The 19,061-nt window shown below is 50.7% G+C and overlaps 1 protein-coding gene across 1 annotated transcript in view; it reads left to right on the top strand.

The window, feature by feature from the left end:
* Nucleotides 1-4,374: 4,374 nt before the first annotated feature.
* IMPA2 (inositol monophosphatase 2) overlaps nt 4,375-19,061 on the top strand; it is a 43,128-nt gene continuing 28,441 nt past the window's right edge. Inside the window, exon 1 of the mRNA XM_032399052.1 lies at nt 4,375-4,628. Within this exon, the coding sequence (XP_032254943.1) occupies nt 4,533-4,628 (96 nt within the window). The 5' untranslated portion in view covers nt 4,375-4,532. The remainder of the gene's footprint in view (nt 4,629-19,061) is intronic.

Here is a 19,061-nt window from a genome sequence, read left to right as displayed (position 1 = left end):
GGCAGGCCCCATCTCAGCATCCTGCTAGCATAAGACAGAGCAAGGTTCAAGGGGCAGGTGTCTTCTTCCAAGGCAGAGACCCCTTTGCATGGACCCACCTAGGGAAAAGGGGGACAGCCCAAAGCTGAATTAATTGAATTTTGAACTTGAAAAGTCTGAAAACTCACTGACACATGTGAGTTGTCCTAGAAATAAGTTTTCTGCCATTGGCAGGAGGGGAAGCTAGAAAGAATCCACTTATGGGGAAATAAAGAGAGTTGCATGTAGTACCGCTGAGTCTATGGATTATGAAATACCATCTGCTCTGCTAGCATCATTAATTTCATGAACCTCCTCATGAAGAATTTCAGATGCATGGAACTGGAAACATTGGAAATTTATTTTACAGGACTGAGGGCTTGCAGGTTAGGTGAACAGAATGAAGGTGGTATCAGTTATTGAAGTATAATTGCATTGTCTCCAGGGTCTACGATGGTGGGATCCATAGACATAGAATCCAAGTAAGCAGTGAGTTGAGAAAATAGCAAAGAAGAAATAGGAGTCCCAGAAAAGCTTTGCAAAATTCTGAAAGCCAGCACACCTGGTGAATTCTCAGGGATTAGCTGGTACAAGGTCACACTCAGCAGGAGGGGTAATGACCACCACATTAACCCCTTCCTCAATGGGAATAATGACTTGGGAGGCTTTTCCAGAGTAGGAAAAAGCATCTCTTTTTACCATGGAAGTAAATGAGGACAAATAACCTTCGGAGAATTTTTTTTATAGACAATTCCTCTGGAACAGAGCTTTGCAAGGACTCCTAGACTTGTTCTTTGTTGCGGAGCCATGCACAGAATGTTGGGTGATATTTAAATATAGAGCATTTGTTGGTAATCACCTGTCTGACTTAATTTAGTGAGAAGTTGTGGTGTTGGCTGCCTCCAATTATTGCATAAGTGACCCCCCACCCACCCACCCACACACAGCTTGGCAGGGAGCTGGGTGGTGGGCAGAAGGGTTGGCTCTGTTGTTCCATCCTGGGAAGCCAGGCTCCCTATGGCCCTCTACAAAGCTTCTTGGCTGAGAAAAGCTCCTTATAACCCTAAGTGTGGTGATGCACAGGCAGCCCTCTTTGGTTCCCAACTGTATCAGTTTGCTAAAGCCGCTATGATAAAGTCTCCCAGACTGGGTGGGTTAAAAATAGAAATGTATTTTCTCACAGTTCTGGAGGCAAGAAATCGAAGGTCAAGGTGTCCACAGGTTTGGTTTCCTACGAGGCCTCTCTTCTCAGCTTGTAGCTGACCTTCTTCTCTTTTCGTGTCTGTCCCCAAATTCTCTTTTCTTTCTTTCTTTTTTTTTTTAAGATTTATTTACTTATTTTAGAGAGAGAGCACAAGAGTGGGGGGGAAGGAGAGAATCTCAAGTAGACTCCCCGCTGAGTACTGATCCCTCAGGTCATGATCTGAGCTAAAACCCAGAGTCAGACGCTCAACCAACTGAGCCACCCAGGCATCCCCCAAATTCCCTTTTCTTATAGAGATACGGGTCATATTGGATTAGGGCTCACCCTAACAACCTCATTTTAACATAATTACCTATTTAAAGGCTCTGTCTCCAAGTACAGTCACATTCTGAGGTGCTGGGGGTTAGGCCTTCAACATATGAATTTTGGGGGCAACAAACTTCAGCCCGTAACACCAACTTTCCACACCCAAGGCTAAGAATGGTCAAATGTTATCCTGGGCCTACTTCTAGGGATTCAGATGAGATGAAACAACAAAGCTCATCAAATGTCCCAATCTGAGTCTTGGTTCTAGAGAATAAGATCAGATTTCAAAGTAATCTGGGAAGCTAGAGAAGTGGGTAGAAGAACTTTGCTGACATTTTATTTAGACTTTGCTTTGTTCCAGAAAGGACCTGAGGGGACACCCAGATTAATAAGGATATAAAAGGCAAGACAAAAAAGAGACAGTCTGTCCTGTCTGCCCTTCTACCCTCTCACTGCCTCCTCCCCCCCCCCCCCATCTCCTCTCTTCTTTGGCCCCTGTGTAGTCACCTTGCATTCCACCCCCTGGTAACTAGAGTGTCCATTGAGGCTGCACCCTCAGAGTGGAGGTAGAAGGGACAGTTAAGAAGTAGTTTTTCAAGGCAGAACCTTGTACTCTAGGGGCTTAATAAGGTAAATGTGATTTCCCAGGGCCTCTGAAAGAGGTAACGAGCAGACTAGCATATAGGTCATGATGGTGAAGAACTATGTTGTTTCCACAGAGAATGGTCAGTAAAGCATGAGAAACTTGGATACTCTATTAGACAAAGCTGATTTCAGTATTCAATGATTAACAGATAATTACTAAACTCCTATTATGTGCCAAGCAATATGCTGATCACTGGTGAGCCAGTCTTTAATAATAGTAGCAAACACACAAGTGCCAAACACATGGATCCTAACCCATATAATATTTACAAAAAAAAAAAAAAATTTTGAGGAACAATTACAACTGAAGCAAAGAGGGTTATTTGTAATTTGCTCAAATCCACACAGCAGGGAAGAAATGAGGCCAATATTTTAACTTAGGAAAATCTGGCTGGCTCCAAACTTCATACTCCAAACCACATAATTCTATCTTAAGCTATTTCAGAGTTCATCAATGAAGTTATGAAGTCTTTTTCTCTAGATGTTTAGATAGGCTAAGCATAAGAGCTTATCTAAAGATATAATTGAGGTCCCAGATTGGTCCAGGACAGGGAGTAGGGGGGAGAGGTGTACAGAAAGGGGAGCTAAGAAGGCACCAAAGAGAAATTTTGTAACTTCAAATTTTGCTTGGTGTTGGAAGGGGCCTCTAATGAAAACCTGCCATGAAGATCAACAACTGAATGCATTCAGTTTTAAAGTGAAGCATCCAGAACATAGTCTTAAGTATTTTTCAGAAGTCTAGCTCCATATCTTGAAAACCAAGAAAAATGGGAACAAAAAGGATGGAGCAGAGCACGCTTTTAGCTGCCCCCAAATGGCCTTTGTGGAAGCTGGGGCAATTCTTGGCTTAGTTTCCCAAGCTTTTGGGCAAGCCTAGAGTGCGCTGCCCAGCTCTGGCTTCCTAATTCCTCCTTATTGTTTGTAATTTTCATCTCTTACACATAAACCTAAAATTTCTCTACAAGATGCTTCAACATAAAGTGCTCACAAAATCTAAAAACATTTAATCCCTTGTTATGTTGTGTAAAATACGTCCCATCAAGGTTCTCCCAGACTGAGAAGTGACACTCCAGAATAACTTTATATGGGTCAGCATATTTTATAAAAGGGTGGGCAGAGCGGCTTATGAAATTAAACTCTTGGAAACTAGAGACACCCTCTCAGGAAATGCCTTGTATTTATGTTTAGGTGGTGTCAGTGTTCAGCAGCATTAAAGAATCCAAGGTCGAAAAGGTCACTCCTCATTGCAAATAAAGACTAGTCACAGTTTGGGCTCCACATCGGAGTTCTGAGTTCAGACAGTTTATAAAACCCACTGTCATCGTAGTGTGTGGTTTTTAGCTGGGGTGAAGGCTTCTCCTTTGCATCCAAACATTTGGGAACACAGGCGCTTTGTGAGGGCGGGCGCCCGCGGGTGACCGAGCAGGCTGACAACCCCAGCGTCCTGTGGCTGTCGGCTGAGGAAGAGCAACCCGTCAGCAGATGAAGGAAGCTTCTTCGGCCTGGCCGCCCCTCGGGCCACGTGCGCGCGGACCGCCTGGACCCGGCGAGAGGGTCGGAGGCGCCCCCAACTGGCGCAGACGCGTGGGCGCCCACTGCATATCCGGTGCCCGGCTGGAGTCGTGGCCACGGGCGCGCACTGCCCCCACTCCGAGACCTTGCTCCAGTCGTGTTCCGGGGCTTCTGTCCCAGGCCCACAGTCCCCAGCACCCACCCTTCTCGGGGGACGGAGAGCGCGGGAGGGGGTGGGGATGGTTCAGCATGGAGCGGGCGGGGCGGGGCGGGGCGGGGCTCTGGGCGGGGCCGAGGGCTGGCGGGGCGGGGTTTGACGGGGAGGGGCCAGCCTCAGGGCGGGGCCTGGCGGAGCGAGGAGCTAGACGCGCGGCGGGGAGGGGCGCGGCTCGGGGAGGAGGGCGGGACTAGGGGCGGGCCAGAGGTAGAGGGACCCGGGGCGAGGAGGAACTGGGCTCCCCGTGGGGCCCGAATTCTCGCTGGGAGGGGCGGGGCTCGGTGCTGGAGGGGCTGGGTTAGGCACCGGGAGGGGCGGGGAACAGACGGGCGGGGGAAGGGGGCGGGGCTCGACGCTGGGAGGGGCGGTGAGTGGGAGGCGCGGCCAAGAGAGGGGAGAGGGGCGGGCCTCGGGGCAGGGCCCGGGCGGGACGCGAGACGCGCCGCGCGGCTCCCCTGGCGGCGGCCGGGTCCCTGCCCTTCCCGCGGGCACAGCTGTGGGGCGGGCGGAGGCCGAGGCGCGGAGTGGCGGGACGAGAAGGAAGCAGTGCGGAGCCTGGCTTCGGGGCGGCGGGAGCCGGTGGGGGCCCGGCGAGGAGGGCTAGAGGTGGCGGGGCCCGGCGAGGCCACGATGAAGCCGAGCGGCGAGGACGAGGCGGCGCCCGCCGGGGGCCCCTGGGAGGAGTGCTTCGAGGCGGCTGTGCAGCTGGCGCTGCGGGCGGGACAGGTGAGCGCCGCGGCCCTCCTCCCCCGCCCGGCAGGGTCCTGGAGAGCACAGCCCCAGCGGGCCGGGCCGGGCGGCGCTCTGGCCGCTGGGTGCCCACTCGAAACTTCGCCAAGTCCGAGCAGAAGTCCTGTGGGACGGAAGGAGACCCTCCGGGGCTCAGGGCAGCCGGGCCGGCACAGCGTGCGGCCCAGGAGGAGCGGCCCCCGGGTGCGGAGTGGGTCCGGCGAGGCCTGACCGCGTGCGGTGGGCGTCTGGTATCCGCGGACCGAGGGTGCTAGGGCGTGATATGGTGAAAGAAGTCTTTGTATTGGTTTATGGCACGGACCATCCCTTTACCTTCTCCATCACAGGAGCCAGGAGAGGTGAGCGCCTCTTTCTCCGGTGGTAGCCACGCATGAAGCTTGCTCTCCTTTGGCAGTTGAATGTCTAACTGTAGGTGACTTGACCTTTGCGTCAGAGAGAGTAGGTTAGAATATATTGGCTATGCAAATCAGAGTCCTGGGATTTAAGAAGCCCTCCCAGGCTTAAATGCCGCAGCTGTTTGTTTTTAAGGACCTTTGAATAGATCCTGTGGCCAGGACGTGGGTGTGTGTGGTTGCCCCCAGGTTTAAATCCCTGCCGCCGGAGCTGTGGCGGCCTTGCAGTTTGATTGTCTTTCTTCAAGCACCCCGAATCTGTACCTCCTCCGGCCCACAGCTGAAAAGTGGTTCCGCTCAGTGTTTGGAGGAACTTGTTACAGTGACCAGAAGAAGGATGAAAATCAAGCAACATAGCTAAAGAGAACCTGCGACTTGAGGTTGAAAAGGGAGTGCGGCTCCTCTTTTCTCACTATCATTTTTGCGTTTTGCTCCCCACCTTTTCCTCAGTACCCCAAGCAGTGCCTGACACATTGTAAAGTTTGGAAGTCCTTGTGCAGTGAATGAGCGGTGGTGGTTGTCCCAGGACGGTCAGGGTCAGGTTAGAGTGGGGAGATGGCTTACTCCTGCCTTGTTAAGGTACATGATTGTGTTCTGGTGATTTGGACAGAAGTAGCAGTGTGAGCAGATTGACTTTTTATATCCAAACAGCATTTTCTTTTTCAGGTCTAGCAATATGAAAATGCTCTGCTGGTTCTTCCTAGGTGTTAAAGTCAGGCTGTTACCAACCCTGAATTTGTCACGTGCTCGGTGGACAGGGCTTTATGTTGGTGTGAATCCTCTAATCCCCTTTAAACGTTAATTTCAACACTTGAGTAGACACATTTTGTGTTGGAGGGCCCTCCCTCTGTGGTTTGAAGGATTCAAGATTCAGCCTGTAAGGAAGGCAAGATTTAAAAGGTGGGTTGTGAAACTTCATCCCCTGGCTCTGTCGCCTTTCCTTCCTATAGGAAAAGGAGGACCCCCAACCTTAAGTGCTAGAATGCTGAAGTTTGCAGCTGCAGGACATTCTTCCTGGAAAGCAGATCCACTATGTGCAGGGAGCATTTGCTCTCCCCCTCCTTCCCTCTCAGGCCCCTCACTTCCTTTCCAGAGTGAGCATCATCAGGATATTTAGTAACTTTTAGGTTCTACCATAAAACTCTTCTTCCTTGAAGCTTTAAGGAGAAGCCAGCTTAGGATTCTGACACTACACTGTAAACCCTGGTGATTTGTTATGGGTTTCTATGGTTTTTCAAATCTAAATCCTTGAAGAAACAGAAGTGTCTTTAAAACATCTATTTTATTGAACAGATGCTTATATAGAACTTGCAGTATGGCAGGCACAATTCTAAGGGTCTTATTAAGAGATATCTTAAGTTTTCACAACCTGACAACAACAAACTTTTTTTTTTGAGTGGGGGAGGGGCAAAATAAAGATTCTGCCATTAGGAGTCCGGTCAGGGAGCCCAGAGTCCTGGGCTCCCTCTTGGGCATTATGCGATGCTTCCTGCCTGCCGGGCAGTGGAGGGGAGAGTGGCCGGAATGGCCTATGGCTGGAACAAACAGAAGCCACACAAGGTCATTGCAACCTGTGTAAAGTGGGACAGATTGTCTTAATAACATTCTCACGGGAATGGGGTGCTGATGGGAGAAAATCTGGCCTTTAGCCCAGAGGATAGCCCAAAGAGGGATGAAAAGGTAGGTAGTGGTGATCCTTTTCTGAATCCTCCTTAGCTAAAGGAGTATTTGGTCAGTTACAGTGGCCTTGTGACACAACATGCCCATCCCCTCATCAGTACCCAAAGTTCTGCTATTTTATTAAGTTTGTTCCTCTCAGCTGCTCCTGAGACAGTTCTGTGTGCTGAATTCCTGAGTCCCGAGGGTTCTATATGCCGAAAGTAGTGTTGGGGGCATGGGGGGCGGGGCGGGACCTCCCAAGAGATAAATGTCGATGCCCTTCATCTTTCAGACATAGGTTTGGGTCAGGGCAGTCCTACACACTTTGCTGCCACCGCCCCTTTACCCCATCCTGAGAGGTCTCCACAAAAGCAGCCTGCCCCAAAGTGCTGCCCTCTCCACAGTGGCCTCCCCGGCTCCTCCTCCCTTCTTCCTTGCCTCTCCACCACCCATTCCTGCGTGCCCAACTACCCCTGCTGGGGCCCCTGCAGCAGCCCCTCCCCGGCTATGGGGCTTTGGGGAAGGCAGTGACTTTAGTCCCACTGTTATCACACACCACAAATACAAGTAGTAATACTCATTGAAATGGGTGTTTATCATCTTTGATGTGTGAACAGAAGTATCTTAGAAAACTGCTTTTTTTCATCGTCCCATAAGACTAGATCCAGATTTTGTTGGGCGTGAAGCTTAGACATTTAGGAGCCCTCTTTAAGAAAAAAAAATACAAAATTACAAATTCGAAATTAGGTATAAACATTATTTAGGATAAGAAAAATCACAGCAGTATAAATTTTAAGATGCTAACAAATCGGAATGCATAAAAAGTAATCCTTTAGCTGCTTTTCAATCTCCTATAAGACTTTTTTCACATTTTTTGGCTTCATGCTCCTTGTGCCTTCGAATGACAAGGAGTCTGTGCTATTTTCTACGGAGCCAATAGAAAGGTAAGTTCAGGCTTTCCTGTAGCACGACTAATTGAAATTGACTACTGATAGTTTAGGAAAGTTTATTTAGGCTTCACATTTATTATTGGGTAGGTTTATATAGATATTTAGGATTGCCATCAAATTTGAGAATCCTGTCAATTTTCTTTTATATGTTAGTTGTAAGAGATGGAAGAATTTTCTGCAGACTGGCTTCTAGTTCCATGTGGTTGCTTATTTCTTTCATGACCCCATGTGCCAGTTGCCACAGCTCATGCACACATGCTCCTCTGGTCCAGCCCTTTATGTCCCCAGGCCAAGTCAGTCGGCGTGGTGGACAGTAGAAGCATTTCTGGAAGCCATTCCTACACAGGATGGCTAATAATAACTTACGGACAGGTGTGACGGCAAACCCCGCAGATCTCCCATCAAGCCCAAAGTAAATTTCATCTCTACTCAACTTGCCTGTAGCCAAAAATGCCAGGACCCACTCCGTTGCCACCTGACACAAAATATAATGGGGGTCATAGTGGGAAGAGACCGTGGTTACATCTGCAGTTAAAACAGCTGATTTTTGCACACTTGAAAGGGCGTTCACGTGTGGCCATGTGAACACTACGCCAAGGACCTCACAGAGCCTCTGGGAAGGCGGGACCCTTGGAGCCCCAGCTGCGTTAGCCTCACAGGAAATTCATCTCTGTTTACTGGTGGTAACAAAATCTCAGGACAAGCAGGGAAACAGAAGCCCAGGATCCACCCTCAGTCAGTACTCCAGACCTCTAGGCTCTCCAGTTGGCCTTACGTACCCTGCGGGTGCTGCTTCCCAAAGCTCAGTCTGGACTGGAGAAGGCAGGCTGCTATCCCCATAGCCCCCGCATGGACCAGCCCTTTGGCTGGCCACATTGAACTACTTGGCGTTTTCCAAACACACATTGTATTTTCCTGCCTTCCTTATGCTCCTGGAAAACTGTACCCTCCCTCCAGGGTTCGGTTCCCCAACCTTTCCTTCACGGACCTTCCCACATGACCTTCCTCATCATTCCTGTGCGTCTTCCCAGCTTTGTCCCTGGTCTGGTTGGTGTGCTTTCCCTGACGTGTTCTGAATGTAGATGCTCTCTGTCCACCTCTGACGCCCCAGGGCAGAGAACACCCAGCAGTGGGCTCTGACCCAGTATAACGCCCTTGTCTGGCTGGCTTTGCCAACACAGTGTTGTTTTTGATTTGGGATTTTAATTTTTATCAGTTATTCACACAGGCAACTTGATCCAAGTGGAATACTCCTGAGAGGACTGTGATGAGAACAGCAGTGCCCGGTCCCTCATCATCCTCATGCTGCTCCCCAGACGTCACTGTTTTCAATTTTCAGATAGTTACACCTGTCTTCTAAATCACAGGCTTCCACTGCTCATTCTTGAGTCATCTGTTTTAGACAGTGTCTATTATGTTGTGTGGCTGCATTACCCGATTGCTTCCGTCGTTATCCGTGCTCACATTCTGATGACCACACAATTGTAATGCCTGGTTGAGCTGGGTATATAGTTGTATTACATATTTGCTTTCTTAGGCAACTTGTATTTCCCTTAAAAAAAAAAAAAAAGTTTTGTTTTTCATTTGCTTAGCTTTCTGTGTACCTGCCAACAGTCATTTTCCACCTTCCCAACAGAATTTTTAATGATCTCCTCAGTGTGGTCAAACTCATCAGGTTCATTGCTGTGGAGAAGTGGTGCCCCCATGTTCACATGCATCAGAGGGCACCTGGAAGGCTTGTTGAGGTAGACTCACTCCCATCCCCAGAGTTTCTGATCCACTAAGTGAGGAGCCGGACCAAGAATTAGCATTTCTACCAAGCTGCTTCTGGTCTGGAGACAGCACGTTGAGAACCACTGCTGTATTTTGTTATGTGAATAAATGACTGTTTATTCAGCTCTTGAGGAAACTTTGGATAATGTCCAACTTGGAGTTGTTACGGATAATGTTGCTAAGAACATTCCTGCATGTGTCTTTTGGTTATGTATGTATGCATTTCTGCTGGGGATATTTTAATAATAGGAGTGAAATTACTGCTGTGTCATCAGGTATGAAATTCTGCCAGGTAGTTTTCTAGTGGATGTACCAATTTCCACTCCTCCCAGCACGGGTTAGGGCCCATGTTGCTCCACATCTTGGATAACACTCGTATTGTCTGTCTTCTCCACTATAGCCATTCGGATGGGTTTGAGGTGGTATTTCATTGTTTTAATTCGCATGTCCCATATGCCTAATGAACCTAAGGGCCTTTTCATGTGTTGCTTGGCTTGACTATCTCCTGTTTTTACAATGGTGGTACTAAAATACTAATTAGAAATGTATTCACCCACTGAACAAATACTTATTGAGGAACTCTGGAAAGGACTGTACCTTTACTCTGAGTGTGATAATGAAGTTCTGGGCAGTCCTGTCTGGGGCCCTACAGGGCAGTCAGGAGCCCGCCCTGGTTGCTGTATGGGGCCCTACAACTCCATGGGGGACGAGCATCGGATATCTGATAGGGAGCTGTTCAAATAGAGCACGTGAGAAATGAGGGTGGATTGACTGGGCTGTAGCGAAGAAGGTGGTAGACAGCTGCGTTTCCCAGGCTGAGTTGTCAGGCCTGCTGTTGGAGTGGACGCAGAGTGTGTGTGTGGGGGGGGGGGGGGGGGGGGGGGGCAAGGATGCCTTCAAGGGTTCAGCCCTGCAGAACTGGTTGAATGGTTTTGCCGTCTCCCAAGGTGGGGAAACAGCAGGAGGAACAGGTTTGGAAGTGGAAGTCAAGTGTGTTTTGAGCACGTCAGGCTTGAATTGCCAGGGGATTTCTAAGTGGAGGTGTTGTGTTTGCATCCAGAGTTCAGGGGAGAGGTTGAGGGTGGAGACGCCAGTTTGGGAGCCCTTGGCCTGGGATGGGATTTAAGGCCAGGTCCTTGGACCAGGAGAGAGCAGGTTTGTCCACCCACGGACTCCACCTTAGGATGATCCCAAGTCAAGCTCCTGGATTTTCTCTGGGAGATTCCCAGATGTCAGTATGTGGAGGTCTTGGGTCTCTCATTTCTTTCAGAAGAGATCCCTACTCCTCTCCCGCCGGGGCTCAGTGTGCCAGCTCCTGGAGGAAGGGAGGTGCTGGGTGGCACTTTCCCCACTGCCCACCTTCCGTCCCTCACCTCCCCTGGCCCCAGGTGGCATTTTGTGCCCCAGGTCCAGGCCTCCGGTTTCTGCCTAGCTCCACAGGGTGGAGGTCAGTCTGCACTTACAACTGTAAAACTTCTGCCAACATTTGAAACCTCCGCCAAGACAGAACTCCCGAGAGACAACTGGCAGGCACAGAGTAGCACCTGTCCTTTTTGGGGGCACATGTGGTCCAAGTGTCCAGGGCCCACCCCTCCCTGACCCTGTGTTTGAGGCCAACTGGCCATCTTCCTTGTATGCTGTTGTAGGGGAAGAGACTTGTTCCTTATGCCCACTTTGCTAACAGGAGCTGGGCTGGGGGATGAGAAGGAGCACTTTGTTTCAGAGACATTTGCATCTGCACTGACAGGAGGAGCCCGTGAAATCCCCCATCTTACCAAAGGGATGGAAGCAAAGGCTGGTGGCACTCCCACATGGAGGTGAGTCAGCCTCTCTGTGGCCCTGAGATATTTCCTTGCTAACCCAAATGGGGCGCTTGTTAGTGGAGAGGACAGTCTTCAGGGCTGAGGGGAGAGTAGTCTGAAATCTCACCACTTAGCCAGAGCATGGAAATGATGCTGGTGAGTTCCAGCCTAGGCGTGGGAGGCTGGCTGGAGGAGCTCAGCCCTGACACCCTGAGGTGTAGAGAGGAGAAGGGGACTTTCCCCCCCACCCAAGGAATTTTAAAGAAAACTTTTAATAGTAAAATAATTATAAATTCACAGGTAATTGCAGAAATAGTACAGAGAGGTCTAGTTTCTTTCTTTCTTTCTTTTTTTTTAAAGATTTTAAATTTCTGATTTCATCCAGTTTCTCCTGATGGTTATATTCCCACATCATAGAATATTACATAGGAACAAAAAAGGATGAACTATTTTTTTTTCAAAGATTTTATTTATTTGACAGAGAGAGACACAGTGAGAGAGGGAACACAAGCAGGGGGAGTGGGAGAGGGAGAAGCAGGCTTCCCGCCGAGCAGGGAGCCCGATGCGGGGCTCGATCCCAGGACCCTGGGATCATGACCTGAGCCGAAGGCAGGCGCTTAATGACTGAGCCACCCAGGCGCCCCAAAAGGATGAACTATTGATACACCCAACAACTTGGATGGATCTCTGAGTGAAAAAACTCAAGTTTCAAAAGGTCGAGTAATGTACGATTCCATTCATATAACATTCCCCAAACAACAAAATTATAAAGATGGAAAAGAAATTAGTGGTTGTCAGTGAGTAGGGATCACATGAGGAAGGGGGCAGGGTGAGGAGTGTGACTATAAAGGGTAGCAGGGGGAAGATCTTTGTATTGATGGAATGGTTCTGTGTCTTGATTAGGTGGTGGTTCCATGAATCAACACATGTGGTAAAAGGGTGTCCAGCTATAACACCCATTTTACCAATGTCAGTTTTTAAATTTTGATATTATACCATAGTTATCTAAAATATAACCATCAGAAGGGGACTTTTGCATCCCGGGTCCTCCCTGTCTCTCAGCCTCATCAGGCTGGAAACTGAAGGCTGGCGGGCTCACATTTTTCTCCCATGGGAGATGAGGGAAGAATTCAGCTGAGGGGCGGTATCCCATCCATGTATTAAGCCAGTTTCAGGGTCTCTGTGTCCACTGTCCCAACCCCAGGGGGCCAACTCCCAACCCCAGGGGGGCCAGGGCAGTGCCTGGGCTGCCTGGGTGGTACATTCGGCATGAAGCGGGCATTTCAGCCCCCCACTCCCCACCCCCCACCCGCAGGCCTCCTGGGACAGAGGCCTAAGCTGATGATCATAGTAGCACGCAGGATGGCTGTGGTGGCGATCTTCCCAGGCCCTGGAAGATGGAACAACTTCCTGAAAGGAGTCATACCTGCTCTATGACTTTAAAAGGAAAAACTAGAGAAGTTAGGTAACAGGCTTGGGAGGGTAGGGGGAGGTAAGGGGGTCAGGGCAGAGAGAGAAGATGGACACGCCGAGGGGAGAAAGCCAAGGGTGGCACCTTGACTAAAGCTTGAGATGGAAGAGGAGAGTGAGGCCAGTGGGTGGGTGAGGTTTGGGGGGCGGGGCACGAGGAGGCCCTCAGTGGAGGCTGGGGTTGCAGGGGGGTGTCCTGCCCAGACTGACCAAGGTGAGTCTCCATGATGGTGTGGTGGGTGGCCTTGGCCATGAATTGTAAGGTGATGGAGACCTCGTTGTGGAGAGCCTGTGAGTTTCTGGCTCAGGCAGCTGGGTCGATTCCATTGCTTGAGAACTCCACACCGGTCAGGGACTAGGGAATCCCTGAGGGGGTTGGCCCTGGTCAGAGATGGAAAATTGGGAGCACCTGCTGTGGAATCCCTTTTCCTGCGCTTAACAGCTATGTCCATGGGCAACTTTCCTCATTTCTTTGTGCCTCAGTTTCCTCATCTTGAACATGGCAAGATAATTATTACTATATCAGAGTTATTGTGAGGGTTCACTGGTTGGTATGCATGAACTGCTTGGAATGGTGCCAGGACAGAGTGAGCCCGAGTGCCAGCAGGGTGAGGACCCGGCCACAGGGATGCAGTAGGTGGGGTCCCAGGAGCGGCCCCTGCTGGCAGGGCCCAGCCTGAGATCTTGGACACTTGTAAGGAATGGCCTGAGGTGGAGAGGGTCAGGTGACACAGAAAAGGCAGCTGAGGTATGGGTGAGGGTGTCCCCAGGATGTGACACATGAGGTGGCCGGGTGCCTGGTGAGGCTGGTTCGGAGTCATGCTGGGGTGCAAGGAAGACAGTGGGCGGCGGGTGACGGGAGTTTAGAAAGTGGAGATGGCAAGTTGGAGGAAACGTAGCCATGAAGCTAAAGAGGGAGACAGTTACACTGGAGAGCTTTGAGACTCGCTGGCCTGTGAGCCCAGGAGAACCTGGTGTCCATGGCCCACCTCTGCTTTAATCAGCTCTTCCTCTTTCCTGTGATTAAGGTTCATTTGTGAGGTATTAGCGGATATTGACTGCTGACCCCTATGCTACATGATAGCCATGCGGAATTCACTTTGTAGGTTTTACTGATTGTCCTGCGTATTACGGTTTTCCAGAGAAACAGAACCAACCGGAAGCCAGCAAGTTCTGGTGGCCTAGCAGGCTGGAGACCCAGGGAGAGCCAGTGAACCTGCTCAAAAGCTGTAGGCAGGAAGAGCCGATGTTGCAGATGAAGTCAGCCGTAGTCTGCTGGACAGTTCTCTGTCAGAAGGATCAGGCTTTTCCCTCTGTTCAGGCCTTCAACTAATTGGACGAGGCCCACCTACATTCCAAAGGGCAGTCTGCTTTCCTGGTTAAGTGTTAATCTCATCCAAAAACACCCTTGCACAAAAACCCAGACTACCGTGGCCCAGTCAAGTTGACACATAAGATGAACCGTCACATCACACTCACTTGAGCTCGAATCTGTCCAGAACCTGAGACGTACGGTCAGGGTTGTCAGGACTCCACCCCCATGAGCCACGTTTTCTCAGTCCAACAGACCTGCTGCCTCTCGGAAGCCCCACTTCTGGCAAGTTCTCTAGGCGAACTGTTCCCTGGGCTCTGGGGCACACACAGGTTGCTCTGGGGTCTGGGAGACTAACTGTACAGCAGACTTGGGGACAGAAACACAGAATCAAGATGGTGCGCAGACAAGAAGGCATTGGGACAGGACCCTGACACTGACATTGAAGCGGATGGCGTCCCTTCTTTTAGACTGGAAACTCAGCTGTCAGTGATTAAGAGCCCGTGTTTTCGATGTTATGCACTAATAGAATGTTATCTGGAAGGAGAGACCCAGTCCAGGAGGTCTGTGGAGTGGATGCTTCGTTAGTGAGTAGCTGAAAAACATTAATTAAAAAACAGCATACACTGACTTAACTGCTGGCAGAATGAGAATGTTTATGATCTCCAGGAGCGAAAATAGCTGTGGTGAAGGGCTGTGGTGGCGACCTGTCCTGGCAGCCTCGGGGGCCATCCCCCTGTGGACGGGCCTGTGGCGAGAATCCGGGCTGTTTGAAAAAATACAGCACTCTCTCACCGCTATTCCTTGCAGGGTAGGAACATTTATGAATTAAACTTTTCTTAACCTAGTACTCTGTCATCCCGTCTGAGATCTGTACATTGGGTACAGGGTTTGGTTTTTTGTTGTAAGTCATTAAGTTCTGTCAGGTATTTGCCACAACAGAGTGGCACAGGTCTGAGTGTATATGTACACCATTTTGTGTCCCGGGACCTTTACGTAGGCTTCCTCCTCTAATCCTTACAACCACCCAGTGTCTGAGGTGCGACTGTTACTGCAGATGAGGGAACTAGGGCTCCAAGCAGCTCAGTGATTCCCCCCACGCCCCCCGCGGTCTCCCAGGTGGAATTCAGATCTGTATGATTCCAAACTGGGGGGTATCATCTGTGCTCCCTAGTGATGCTATGAAATGGGTCCAAGTAGGAATTACATTCCACACAGGAATTTTTCATGTGCATTTCCTCCCCGGAGAACTAGAAGAACTAGCATTTCCGAGTCCTGGGCAACTGAGAGGAGGCTAGTTTACATACAGCTTCCCCCACACTCGGAAATCCATTACATACAATGCCTATTGCCTTGCTGGGCCTGGGGCCTGGGGCCTGGGGGGCAGGGTGCGGCCTGCTTAGTGAGGGAGGGCTGGGTCCTGGAGCTGCTCTGATGGAAGGCAGAGCTCCTGCCTTCTAGGAGCATCTAGTGGGGAGACTGGGCGGTGCCTTCCAGTGATGTGAGTGTGCTGTAACTGAGATGTGCCAGGTGCTAGGGAACCACTGAGCCAAGAGGAAGGGCCTCACCCAGGGTGAGTGGGCAGAGGGCTCCACAGGCGGCTTCCTGGAGGAGCCGGGTGGGAGCAGGGTCCTCAAGGGCAAATGGGGTCGGCCCCTGCAGGAAGAAAGGAACTCGTCTCCAAAGACAAAGTTGTGGAAGGGAGAACAGCAGAGAGTGACTGAGGGTGGCAAGGGGGACGAGTGCCACCCAGGCTGGCCACAGAGGTCCTCACCCACAGGACATGGGCCTGCCGTCCTCGTGGGGGACCCAGCAAGCCACAGGGGGGTGCCAGGAGATAGATCTGCTTTCCGGAGAGGTTGCTGTGCTCGCTGTGGACCGCGCTTCAAAGGAGCAGGGCAGGAGGAGGTTTGGAGGCTGGTGGTGACAGGCCATGGGAGAAGGTTAGCAGAATTTGGTTTTGGAAATCATTCAGAAATGGGATCTACCTATCTGGGTGTGTCAGCGGGTGAGAGGGAGGAGTTAAGGTGTCCCAGTGGATGGGACCCAGGGCCGGAAGCAGCAGCAGTGGGTGAGAAAGAGAGGGCTGGCCACCGCACCCCACCGCAGGTTGCCAGTGAACACGGACGGCGGGGTGGCCTGCCCTGCCGCCGGGACACGGGGTATGCAAGCTCCATGGCTTTCCTCGTGACACATGCCCACGTCGAAATGATCATAGCACAAGAGTAATAAACATTAATAGACACAGACAAGAAATATTTTGAAAAAGCACATGATTCAATACTCTCCTCCTGAATCCATAAATCTCCCCTCTGTGTGATTTGTAGTGAGGGGCCTGGGTCCTCCGGAAAGTGTGCCCAGATGACATCAGACCTTCCCCAAACTGCCCACAGAGGTCCTGAGCATGCAGCCCCTCAACACACCAGAGTCGGGTATATTTTGGATCTGGAAGACCAAATGCATAAATACCAGGGCCATTAGATACAGCTTCACAAGAACACTTGCTGGAAAGTCTTCCTACTCGAGTTACCAATCAGCTCAGCCTGTAGCAGCCAGGAAATCTTCATTCAGATGTCCCCCAAGACCTGATCGTGGAGCAGCCCCCTGCGTAGGGTGCAAAATCTACCTGTGGGAGGTGGATACAGAGTCAGGACAGCCGGGGCTCCTTCACCGGCGTGGCCCGATGTGGAATCCCAAGAGGCCAGCTGTCTGGTTTGCACAAGTTCCCTAGCAGCATGCTTAGAGACTGATGCCCCTCCGCCTGCAGAAGTTGGAGACTCGTCATAGAGGAGGTGATGTCTGAGCTGAGTCACAAAGAGAACACATGGGCCAGAAGAAGGCTGGTGGTTCTGTGGCGGGGCGGGGGGGGGGGGGGGAGGGTGAATGATTACTTTGGCTGGAGCATAGCAGTCATGGAGTGGGGGGTGGGGGGGACATGAGAATGCAGAGGTTAGGTGAGGCCCATTTGTTAGGTTGGTGGTTCGGCCTCCTTCACAGACCAGCGACAGAAGCAAGGCAGGTTTCTTTCTCTTTCCTACAGCAGCCCAGTTAGAAGTCTGGGGAATAGGGGCTCTGCTTCTCGAAGTCACTCAGGGATCGGGGTGCCTTGTCGCTTGTTGCTTTAAGGAGGTGCTCTCTCCCCACGTGACCAAAGCTGACCTCTCACCACAGCCACATCGCCAGCTGGTGGCGAGGGGGAAAAGGACACGAGGGCGTAGTGTGCAAACAGTGGCCTTTTAAGGGTGTGACTCAGAAGTTGCACATATCCCTTCCATTCACCCCTCTTGGGCAGAACACAGGACCACACCTCCCTGCACAAGAGGCAGAGAGATGTGGACTGTTGAGCCTTGCTAAACCTGGGGCTTCTGTTCGTGAAAGAAAGAAGAGAATACTAGCTATTTGGGATCAAATAGTCTCTGCTAGAGATCAACTCAAGAAGCTATGGTTATGTCACTTCCAGGGGTTTTGTATCCTCAGAGTGCTAGGGAGCCACGAAGTGCGTTATGCTGGGAAGACCCATGCCTAAGATCAGGGGTTTAGCAAGCCCTTCTGGCTGTCGTGTGGTAAGTGGACACGGGTGTCCTAAAGCCGATTGGGGCTGGCTGCAGGAGGTGGGGCCACTGGATGGAGGCCACAGGAGGAGACTCCAAGCGCATCTTAACCTTCTCACACGGTCACCAAAACCCACAGTGACGTAAAACAAAGAGACCAAGGTGGTCAGTGTTCATACACAGTAATGGTCCAGTTGGAAAAAATGTGCAGAATCTACTCAAGCAGTCTGATGTGTATTTTCTTCATGATTCAAAGAATTTTGTGCACCTGCTCTATGCCAGGGACGATTCTAGAGGCAAGGGGTCGTGGCAGGGAACCAAAGCGAGCGGCTCCTGCTCTCCTGGGGAGACATACCGTCAACAAAGGGACAAACAGGGTAATTTCAGATGGCACGAAGTTCCAGATAGACTAGAAAATATAAAGTCGCTGGGACAGAAAGAAATTTGGTGAGGATCAGCCAGAAGACCAGAATGGCGGAAGGATGGCGAGCATGGGGGTGGCCTGTGGGAGGTGAGATTTGTAGGTCTGGGGCTTTTTCCTAAAGCCATGGCAGTCGTTGGGCAGTTCTAAGCATTAATGTCATAGGAGCTGATGCATGTTGAAAAATTGGTCTAGTTCCACCACAGAGACTGCAGGGTGCATGGTTGGAATCCCAACACTGAACTGTGTGAATGCTCAACGAGACACGTGGAGAGGGGCAAGTGTAACATGAAGCCCGTGTCCCCTCAGGGTGGCGGTCCCAGGACTCGTGTGTGGCACTGGGTCAGAACATCCCAGCCCCCTGAGGACCCTTCCTCATTCTGGGGTTTGAGAACCTGCTCTCAGCCCAACTACTCCAGCGTGGCCCCCAGCATCGGGGTCACCACAGAATTTGTCAGAAATGCAATGTCAGACCCCAAACCCCATACCTACTTGACCAGTTTTCATTCCAGCAAGACCTCAGGTGACTCATGCACAGTGAAGTTTGAGAAACTCTGGTGGCATGTCGTCTGGTCTTCCTCTCGCCTTCCCTCTAACCGGATGCATACACACCCCACACACAACCACACACACTCCCTTGACACCTCCCCCCCACACACAGGGGACCACACCCGCATCACATGCACATATACATAAACCACACACATCACATGCACACACATAAACCACACAGGTACACACACAAATACACAAACAACACACCTCACATGCACATGCATAAACCACACAAACACCACGTACGTGCACATATAAACACACACACCACCACACACACCCCCACGCACCACGCTGAATTGCCGTATAAGATACAAGCTCATTGCCAAGTGACCTATAGAGAGGAGGTCTGGACTAGCCCAAAATTTAGGGATCCCTAGAGGACAAGGCAGTGCTACATGAGTTAGATTTGAGGAGTTTCAAATCTGTAAACAAGGAACCTGTGGAGATTCATTTGGTGGGAACGTACTGTGTGCAAATCGACGTTTTAAGACGGTTAATTAGCCCGACTGTGCTAAGCAGGA

This window comes from Phoca vitulina, unplaced genomic scaffold (genome assembly GCF_004348235.1).
Source record: "Phoca vitulina isolate PV1807 unplaced genomic scaffold, GSC_HSeal_1.0 scaffold126, whole genome shotgun sequence".
Taxonomy (NCBI): Eukaryota; Metazoa; Chordata; class Mammalia; order Carnivora; family Phocidae; genus Phoca; species Phoca vitulina.
The sequence above is the reverse complement of the archived record's forward strand: the minus strand, read 5'-3'. Positions and strand labels throughout refer to the sequence as shown.